This window comes from Anas acuta, chromosome 2 (genome assembly GCF_963932015.1).
Source record: "Anas acuta chromosome 2, bAnaAcu1.1, whole genome shotgun sequence".
NCBI classification, from domain to species: Eukaryota; Metazoa; Chordata; class Aves; order Anseriformes; family Anatidae; genus Anas; species Anas acuta.
The window spans coordinates 95,147,473-95,157,941 of record NC_088980.1 but is presented as its reverse complement, the minus strand read 5'-3'; the positions used below and the strand labels follow the sequence as shown (position 1 = coordinate 95,157,941).

Below are 10,469 nucleotides of genomic sequence, written 5' to 3'. Positions count from 1 at the left end.
CCTGACGAGCGTCTGTGCCCCTTCACCCCCCCCCCCCCCCCCCCCCCCTCCCCTCACGGGCCGGGCGGGGCGGGCTGAGGGGAACGGTTGGGAGGGGGGGGGAGGTGGCAACGGGGCCGCCCTGCGCTCTGATTGGCTGGGGCGGGCGGCTCGGCCGTTAAACGGCTGCGGCGCGCGCCGGCGGCGCCCGTGCCCGTGCCGCTCCTCAGTGCGCGGGCAGGAAGCGGAAGTGACGCCCGTGCCGGCGGCCGTTGGGGGTCGTTACCGGCCGGGGCCGGCCCGCTGAGGTACCTCAGCGGGAGGGAGGGAGCCCGGGGGGGCGCGTCCTGTCCTCCCCTGCCTTTATTTCCCTTTTTTTTTTAACGTTTTATTTTTATTTTTCTTCGAGGAGCGCGACCCCGTGGGGCAGGGCGTTATTTATTTCCCATAACCGCGGGGAGGGAGGGAAAGGAATAAATAAAAAAAAAAAAAAAACAAAAAAAAACCAGCTCTCTCCTTTACCGGATTCATCCGACTGAGACGCGGCTCCCGGCCCCGATTGTTCGCCGGAGCGTGGCTTTCAAACAGTGTTTATATTTATCGTAGCTTTTCTTTTTTTTTTTTATTGTGTGCGCTGAACCGGTTTTGCAGGATGAGCGCCGTGACTGAAGATGTTAAGCCAGAAGATGCCAAGCCGGAACCTGAGAAAAAAATATATTATTGTGAAGTGAGTGCTCTTCTCGGGGGCTTTTCAGAATGTGTACTGAGACGCAGGCTTCAGGCATGAAAAATCACGCTCCGAGGAGGTTGGGCAGATCTAATCCAGCTGCAGCGTGGCAGGGTTGTGTGAGAAGCTGTTAATGCTGGAGAGTAACTTGGCCAGTTGCTGGAAGAACGGCTTGTCTGGTGTTGTGAATGCAGTCAGTGTTTGAGTAGGTGCAGGTGTAGTGTTTCTTAACTGCTGCTGTCTTTTAAGTCTCTGTTAGCTGTTTCTTATGGCCTTAAAGGCTTTTAAAGGGATGTTTCTCTGTGTCAGAACTTAAGTTTCCGTATATCGTGTGTTGTGGTAGTGCTGAATTGTTTTCTGGCGCAGTAAACCTATAGGGCAGTATGTCAAGAACACTGACAACACTAGCCTGTATTAGTCATTGCTTTTTGATAATTAAACTTGGTAAAAATTGTAGATCTGTGTCCTCTTCGATTATTGTGGTTTTCTGTGGATCCTAATGAAATGCATGTGACTGCCTATGCTTTTTATGATCCTGTTGGTATAACAGTGAACAGAGTTGCAGTTACTTTAGAACACAGTTGTGCTTCTATTCGTTTCTGTTGGCTGGAGATGTTCAGGCAACTAAGAAACCAGCAAGTAGAGGTATGAGGGGATGGGTAGGCTCTTATACCACCTGCTATATTTCAGTATGCATTCAAGTACTGTTTGAACAGAACATTTCAGTGCTCTGCTCCTAATGTCATGCAAACTGTACAGTTTAAATTGAAGATCTTGAAAACCTTGCTGTAGGAGTGGGTTCCTTCCAGTTCATACAACTTGCTGGCTACAAAATACCCACAGCATAACTGAAGATTTGCTTTCAACTTCTCTTTTTAGGTTTGTAAAGTTCCATGTATGAGTTCTATAAGTCTTCAGTCACACTACCGTGGTGCAAAGCATAGAAAGGTAACCTTTTTCCATGTTATGCCTATATGTGAATTTAATGTTAAATCTGGGATTCTTGCAAAATTCAGTACCTGTTTTTGTGTGTATTTAAGTGCTTCTCTAACTTGCTTGGTGCATCTGTAATAATTGTTTGCTTAAATTCCCAAGGAGAAGATTTTTGTGGTGGACATGTCAACTCTGTTCTGTTCAGCATGTAATTTGCAATATTAGTAGTAACTGAAGGTAAACTTCTGTTGACTGTGAAACTGATTTTTCTTGAATTACACCGAAGTCACAGATGCTTAAAGAATGCAGACTTCTACTTGGGGGGTAGTTGATGAAAGTACTGCTTGATTTTCCAAGTCTACAGAATTTGTTTGTACTTTGAAGAAAATTGGCTTGCCTGAAGTTTGTACTCTTAGAACAGCTGTTAGGATATCCTAACACTCTGTACAGGAGCTGTGTAACCTTAACTACCAAGCCATGGTTTCACTTGTTTAGAGCATCTCAATAGCAGCTTCCTGGCTTACTGCCTGTCCTTGTGTTTTGCTTTACTTTGCTTAAACTACTGGAGTGTTCTGGGAGGATGTATTGAGAAAAACAGCTTTTACAAATGCTGTTTGACTGAACTTTTGACTGTTGTTTGGCTAATAGCTGTCTTTGTAAAACTCCACACTCAGCCTAAAAAGCTAAGGCATACTCATTTGTCTGCTCTGTCCTGTTACTTATGATTGCTGTCATCAGATGGTGGTGGTGTGGTACTTAAATGTCTGCTCTTTTTCCTAATGACACTTTAATTTTATTCTTCCTGGAACACTACAAAGACTAACTGCAATGTTTTAAAGTATTTGAATGCCCCTTTTCTTTCAGTTGTAGATGAAGGGCATCTCCCCACTAATTGGTTTTCAAGAATGGTTAATTGTATGTCCTTATGTGCTTGCTGATTGCTTTAATACTGCTGACATATACTTCTTCGAGTCAGTGACTCTCCAAACACTTCTCCCAGGATTCAGTTGTAGAGTTCTCCGGTGGTCCAATAGAAGTGCACAGTACTGAATATTTTTCATGTCCTGCTAAATGCTCTTGCTGATGCAAGAAGGTCTTCTGATTTTGTGGTTGCTGCTTTTTATTTCCTAGCTAACCCTCATAGCAATCGAATTATTGTTGTTTTTCCCCCTTTAAATTGGAAAAGCTAGTGATAATTTTCTCTGCAAATCTGCATGTTGTTTGCCTTCTGTTCCTGGAAATCAGTGTGTGCTAGGCTGTTTTTCAGCTTTATTGAGCTAATGATAGGTCGTGAACTGATGCTGAGCAAGTTGAAAACTGGGCTGCTATTTGGGGTTAACTGTTAGTGCTCATGTGGGGTCCTGGTAAATCACATGACAGCATTTCTGTAGGAATAAGTCTCCAAGATCCCATCATTGTTTTCAACTACTTCTAATTCTTTGCTTCAGCTTCACTACATATTTTGATGGCAGACGGTCAGGATTCTTTGAGATGCCCGGAGAAGTGTTTGTATCACCAAGCCTGAAGTAACTATAAAAGTCCTGAGCTTCTCTTCATTTTAAGATACAGGCTAGACATTGGTAGAGAATAGTGCTTTGTGTTCCTTACCAGAGTAATTATTCAAAATTGTTCAGAGTAATGCCACAGGATGTCCTGACAACACAAAGAGGTAATTCTCCACTGAAATCACAACACTAGCCAAACCAGCTATTTTTTGACTTCTGTCAGATGACTTTCAGATAAGCAATTTTTAAAATGTCTGTGGTGAAGGTACTTTGTCAACTGCTAGAGAAACTTTAAAGAACACATGACACAATGCTTCGTTAGGAATACAGTCACTGTGGGAGGAAAAAATCCAAGAAACAAATTGAAACACTTTGCCACGTGTGAGTTGAATCTCCTTGGCCTGCATTTCCTATAGCTCTTCCAAGAAGAGTACATTACTTTGAGCAGCTGCACTAGTGAAGTCTAACTCTTAAAGATTGTTAGGGATACTTCAGTTGACTCTGTACATCCGTTTTTTGTCTTTTCTTAACCATGTTATTTAGTTATTCTGGGGCTTGGATAGATACATGAGACCTTTATCTAGGTTGCTTCTCCATACTTCCATGTTTCACCTCTCTGTTGACCAGCTTGCTCACCTGTATACCAGTACTGCTGACTCCAAATGAATTTTATGTTCTGGTTGCTTAAGCAGCATCTTTCTAAATCTCAGCATGCCTCTAAGGTGACTGGTATTGAATGCACTGCTTGTGTAGTTAGGGAGATTTTTATTAGTAAGCATTGTCTAAACAAATAATAAAGACTTGTTTTGAAATCTAGTTCATGTGTGCTCCACTTCTTATTTAATAAGACTCCAGGAATGTTGCTTTTGATCACTTTGAGATTTATAGGAAGATTCTGTACTGATTCTCAGTCTGGGTGTTTGACAGTGTAAATGCTCCTATTAAAGGGAATGCTGCAGGAAGGGAAAATGTAAGTAGCAGACAGGAAAACCACAGCCCTTTTGTGGCAGTATAGGCATCCTACTCAGACAGTTTTCTTACTTTCACCCAGAATATTTTGTTGCATCCAAAACTAAAATAGAGTAAGCCTGTGCCAAAAGCCTGGTGGAATTCCTTTTCCTGTATTGGAAGGTAATAACTTAGTACATGAAGCCAAGTCAGTGTTCTTACAAGAGTGGGTGGTGAATTTCCACTTGTGTCTTTAGTCTCTGCAGGCTAGATGCTCTATAACCTCTTGGATTGATGCGTGATGGATTTGGAGGGGTAGGAATAAAATGGATGACTTCAAAAAAAGTAGAAGCAACTTTCAGGTCTTCTGAGTAAATGTCTGTAATGACGTTCTAGTTTGTTATTGGATTGGGGTTTTCTTATCTGAAGCCTTTTCCATTTGTACTTTGCTGTGAAGATCTAGCAGCTTTTTCCTAACAGGTCTGAGTAGTTGCTTTAGCTGAACAATCAGTGATCTAATGGGAAGGATCAAGTTCTCATGTCTTTGCTTTATTTACAAAATGTTACATAATTTAATTCTGTATGGTCTACTTCTCTGTAGAGTTCACTTAGTTTCTATTCTTGAGTGTTTTTTTTTGTTGTTGTGCCAAGGGTTTGCATTTCTCCTTGATATCAGTGTTGATGAAGATGACAGCTTGTGTCCTTGAGCTGGGGTTTTAGAGTAGTATACGGTGTACACATCTAATTTTTCTAGTGCTGATAATTTGAGGTCTAATTTAAGAATCCTGTAAGAAGTACTGATGTAAAAACAGACTGGGATGGCCACAGTATACACAAGGCTGTGTATATTTTGTGTTGAGTGCCTTGTGATCTTTGCAAAGCTGCATACAGATTGGCTTCATGGTGTTGTTGCTGAATGAGTATGGGGGGGATTGACATCAACAATAGCATTCATGCATTTTTCATATAGTTTCTAGCTCTTGGAAAATTGGAATTGGCTTATTATGTAGTTTGAGAGCAAGTGAATGTTACTTTCAGTGATTATGGTAAGCTGGTCAGAAAACACTGTTTTATGTCTGAAATGGTGGTTGAAAATCTGAAATACAAACAATTACCTGTCCTTTGATATGGCATTAAAATCACCTGTGCTTGGAAGAACATTTCAATTGGACACTTGTTTTGATACTTGAAGTGCTAACATAGGTTTCAGGTACTGGAAACTTGCTGTGCCATTATATTATCTTCTGCCTCAAGTGTTTAGTGTGCTGTTGTGTTCTGCAGTTTATCCTCGTGTTCCAAACTAGTTTAAAATGTAGAGCTCTTGACATTATTGTCAACCTCACATGATTAGAATAAATGCTTTCAGTGTATAGATTGCTAATATCTAGTTTATGTGACTTCAGATATTTAGGAAGAAGTAAATGATGTTTACACAACTAACCATGAAACAGTGTTTTGTTAGATAACTTGTGACCTTGAAGTGTGTGAAAAGTAATTTAAGAAGTAGCTCTTGGAGAACTGCACATGGAAGGTTTGAACCCTGAGAGACAGCAGTTTTTGAGTTGTGGCTTCTCAAAGTTAGACACTTTGTTAAAAGTTACTCTAACTTTTTACAGTCTTAGCTCAAAAACAGCTGTTGTAACTTGCTCCTGACACATGGCCCAGGGCAGAGAATAAGTTTCTTACCGAATGTGTGAGAATCTTTATTCCTGATGTAGTTTTGCTTTTTTTTCCCTTAAGACCACTTGAAAGATAAGCAGAAAACATCACAAGTAAAGTTGATGTATCAGTCTCAGCTGTGGAACAACATTTTGAATATTCAAGCAGTAATCCAAGTGCAATCCGAATTGTCTATAAATGGTTGGGAAGTCTTTTAATGGCAGCTCACAGTTTCTGATGTTTTCTGCATGTCTGTGAAATGTTAGGTATTAGCAGCTGTTTATTGTAAAACTGGAGCAGAATGACAGGTGGTTTTGTACACAGTAGAAATGCTCCTGGCAGGATAGCTACCAGACAGACTGCCTGTATTCCAAGCTTACAAAATCCTGATGAGCTCATACACCACCACCCACTCACCTGTGATGATACTGGCACTTAGGTGACTTCCATTTTAAAACTAGTGTGGAAGAACTGTTTTGTTTCCTGAACAAACACCTATTGTGTCAGTCTTACCTCTTACTGAACTGTTACACTGACCTGCAACATCTCTTCCACAGCACTGAATACTGAAAATATAGCACTCAAATCCATGGAGTGCTCAGAAGCAAACAACTGTCCTTCTGGTAGAAGGATGACACTTCTCATTCTTTCAGATGGGAAGTTTGTGTTTATTTGCCAGAAAGGTCTCCAAATGCGTCACTATTGGTTTTAGCCAGGTTTTTGAAATGGAAAACTAAATTATTTTTCTGAGATGTTTCCAAAAGTGATCTGTCCTCAATTCAGCTGATGAAAGCTGCTTTTCCTGTTCTTCATGATATGAATAAACTTCCAGGAGACTTGGCTTGTCTGGAGGTTTATCCAGATCCGCCCTATGGTGGTGGAACTGTTCTTTGTTAGCTTATTTTTCCATTTTTTTTCTTGGTTGTTGTTGGAACTACGGTTTTTTGAACTTTAGGAACTTTACAAGCTGCAGCCATGCAAAAACCAAAGTTTTGTCTGGCATCCTTGATATGTTTCAAGCCATAATCATCTCTTAGAACTTAATAACAAGGCTTTCTTGAAATTAACCTTAACTGTAAGAATACTTTTGGCAGTACTTCCAGCTCTTGCAGAAAATCATAAAGGCTCTAATTTTTCCTATCTGCTAATGGAAACTTTGGCCTGTATTGTAATTTGTCTGCAAAGGCTTCATTCAGGAAGTACAGGGGTTTTTCCTTCAAATCATGCAGCACATTAATTTCTTTTTCTTATTTTATTTTGGGATGACTTGCATCTTCATAATTAAAGAAAGAAAAAGCCCTGAGACCCAAGACTGTCTATTGTAAGTATAATGCTTTATTCTTTCCAGCCTCTTAGTATGGATATTGCTTGGGGGTTTTAATGTGTTGCTTTTCCAAGTAGTTCGGTTATTTGCATTTGCCAAATCTATGTCATGTCTGTAGTTGTGTTTCTCTTTATATGCTGAATGATCTCCTGAGATTTTTATCTAATGAACAGTTAAATAAATGTTTTAGAGCATGAAGCTTTAATTATGCTTTCCATACCTAAATATTTATATATCTATTTAGCAGAGGGATGCATAGTCAGTATATTTCTTACCTTCCCAGGCTAAACTGTCTTCCACTTGTTTGTCAGCTTTATGCACTCACTGCTAAGCTTCAGGTAGTATGCTAAGCACCTGTGTGTGTAGGCTAACATAACACTGTTGCAGCTGCTGCTCTACCTGTGCTGAATTTGCCTAGCTGCATCACAGGAATGTTATGCCTTTCTTTATTGTAGTGTGGACTTGGAGTAGCAAAGACCTATTCAATGTAAACAGAGTTGTTGGGGTGTCTCATCCCCATAAGCTGAGAACATGCATCCAGACTGTCATGTGCCCATGGGAAATAAGAGTAATGGTAAAAGACTGGAAGCTTGGGATAGAACTTGCTCACAGGGACATGGAATGATGTAAAAATGCTGATGCACAAGATTTTGAAAGGGCTGCAAGCAAGAGAACACTGGCATACATGGGAGTATGGCTTAAACAATTTGAAGATTATGAAGCAAGAGGGACTTACTGTCAGTCATCACAAGAAATAAGCCTCTAATTTCTAGTTTGTATTTTCATTGCATGCTCTCCTAAGAAACAAGGCTTACAGAAACACATTCTGGCTTTGTTTGCTCCCCAGTATCTCTTGAACCAGGTTAATCAAGGGTTCCTGAAAATGCACATCTCCACGGAGAAGAGTGATGTCAGTCTTCTACTGAGGGAAATGGTGCAGGCTGAGCTCACCACCTGCACCCTGGAGAATCAACATGAAAGAACAACACAGAAAAAGCACTGGTCAGGGTCTATTTTCTAAGAGACTGGGCTTTATTAGCTGCTCTGGTGGTTTAGTGCTGAAAACAGGATATCAGTGCAAGATGTGATTGAAGTGATCAACTGAGACATTCTGCCCCAGCAGATGTGAGTACTGCGTGCAGATCTTCAGCTTTTAGAAGTACTGGTAATGCAGCTCCTTTTCAGAACTGCAAGAGTTCTGAAAGCACAGAGGTCTCTTCAGTGTCCAGCGGATATGAGCAGTCTAGAATTGTATCTATACCTCAGCAACAACAGATTTGTTTGGCCACAGGCTAATGTTTCTAGTCAAAAATGGGTTCCTACACCTCTTCTGGTATTCCTCATTGGAAATGGTCATAAAAAGTAGCACCAATGATGAATTATCTTGCAAACTTGATCACTGAAGAGGTTACTACTTCAAGACCCTAACATCTTGTCTGGGAGGAGTGGTACAAAGAGCAAATGGGACAGAAATTAAGATTTGAAAAAGAGGACAGAAGGAATGGCAGCAAGACAGTAGAAAGAGTGGTGGAATACAAGAGTCTGTTGCAAAGACCTACGGCTTTAGAAGATGATACTGCTTCATGTCCTGCAAGCTCAGCATTCCGGGGAAGTTTCAGGGTAAGAACATACGGTCATTACAACCACTGCATTCCCGGAAATGTCACAGGTCAAAATCTTGTGACTGTTTTATGGAACTGGAAGAGAGGTTCAAGTTCCTAATTATTAAAGAGGAGAATCTTGATGTGAAACTTTGGTAAACAAGCTAGAGTTAACTTTTGGAGGAGTCCCAGCATCACAGGATACTGCATGGCAGAAGCTTTGTAAGTTGTTTTATTTCATCCAGACGGTTCTGAATCTTAGTGATCACGTTGAAGCTATCGACATCTTCCTACTTGTAATGTGAAATCAACAGAACAGAGACATGAGTATTTATACTGCTTTATCCATCTTGAATTCTACTTCACTGAAGATTCAGACATGGGAAGCTAACTTGTAAGCCATTGTCATGGTTTACTCGTCCAAGGAAGGCCAAAACATAGCTTTGTAAAGTTTATTTATATGTTTCAGGGGGTGTGTGGTTTTGTTTTCTTCTCTATTGGGGATGGGCAGGTTGGGGTTTTTGTTTAAGGTAGAAAAGCTTGCCACTTAAGGAGCTTTTCAAAGATGGCAATCCAGTTTTGATGCTGGGGACCGCAGTGCACAATCATTTACTTAAAATTTGTCGGTGGGAGGGTTTGAGAAGTTCTGTACATGTCACTGGTGACACAGTTATCCCTTGTCACTGGATTCAGGAAATCCATTGGTGTTCTGTCATTGAGATATAAGAATAAACTCAGAATATGCTTGGCTTTTGTGTTTTCATTTTAACTTTGCAGACATGCAATAAGCATGAACAAATGTGTACAGTTCATGGAGTTATGTAGTGAAGTACTTTGAATAAGCACAGATTCTTAACTTACATGTACTATGTCAAGTATGAGTCCTGTGTCACTTCAGTATATAAACTCATGGGTTGCTCTTATTGCTATTGGGTCCTTGGTTGTTATCAAACAACCCAGTGAAAGTGAAATGTGGCAGCGTGTTCATGGTGGAATCTGAAGGACAAGGAGCAAAAATGTAAGGATATGGTCAAAGTGAAGGATGAGTTTTCTTGGAAATCACTTGGGGCAAAATCTGACGGGTATCTGAAATGTGCAGTGTCCAAAGAAGAGTGGGTACTTCAGAAGATGAGGCTTGGCATACTTAAAATGTATTACACCAGTATAAGCAATTTCTTCCTTGCTGTGGAATTTAAAAAAAAAATAATTCCTTTCTCATCAGGGAGAGCAAGACCAGTACTGGTATCATTCACAAACCAAAATTACAGGAACAAAACCCACAATTATTTGGATGCTGAGTATTTCCAGCAGTAGGGAGTGTGACTTAATGACTGTTCAACTTGTTGCCTTTAAAGTCAGTGAAGTCAGGAAATGCATCTGTTTACAGATGCTTGTGTTTGGAGGAGTACCACTTTCTTGTAAGAAAGACATCTGGATATCATTCAAGTTTCCATATGGCAAAGCTATCAACAAATTATTTTTGTGGGGACAAGAAGTTGGTTTCTGGTTGTGCTTTATCTGCCTGCTTTCAAGAAGTTTAGAAGACTATCTCAGCGGATGATGTGGGAAGGGAAGATACTGAAGTCTTAAGACTAAGTTAAATCAAAGCTCAGTAAGTACATGAAGTTCAGTTGTGATTTCTTCATACAGCAGTAACCGAACAGATGGAAGGTTTCTTTTAGCTCTAGTTGAGGCAGTTGCATTTGTATGTTCAGCATCAGGAAGGAAGGAGATTGCTACCTCTCTTTGGCCAGAGGAGGCAGAAGTTTGGAAAACTGTTCTTGCTTTAAGCA

General features: G+C 40.5%; 1 protein-coding gene across 2 annotated transcripts in view; it reads left to right on the top strand.

The window, feature by feature from the left end:
- The first annotated feature begins 127 nt into the window (after positions 1-127).
- Positions 128-10,469, top strand: part of LOC137850826 (uncharacterized) — a 37,790-nt gene continuing 27,448 nt past the window's right edge. Inside the window, exons 1-4 of one of the 2 annotated variants that reach the window (XM_068671267.1) lie at positions 128-287; positions 631-706; positions 1,586-1,654; positions 7,039-7,072. In XM_068671267.1, coding sequence (XP_068527368.1) covers positions 632-706; positions 1,586-1,654; positions 7,039-7,072 — 178 coding nt within the window. In that variant the 5' untranslated portion in view covers positions 128-287; position 631. Of the gene's footprint in view, positions 288-630; positions 707-1,585; positions 1,655-7,038; positions 7,073-10,469 lie in introns of those variants that run through there. The other variant, XM_068671268.1, reaches the window with a different exon arrangement.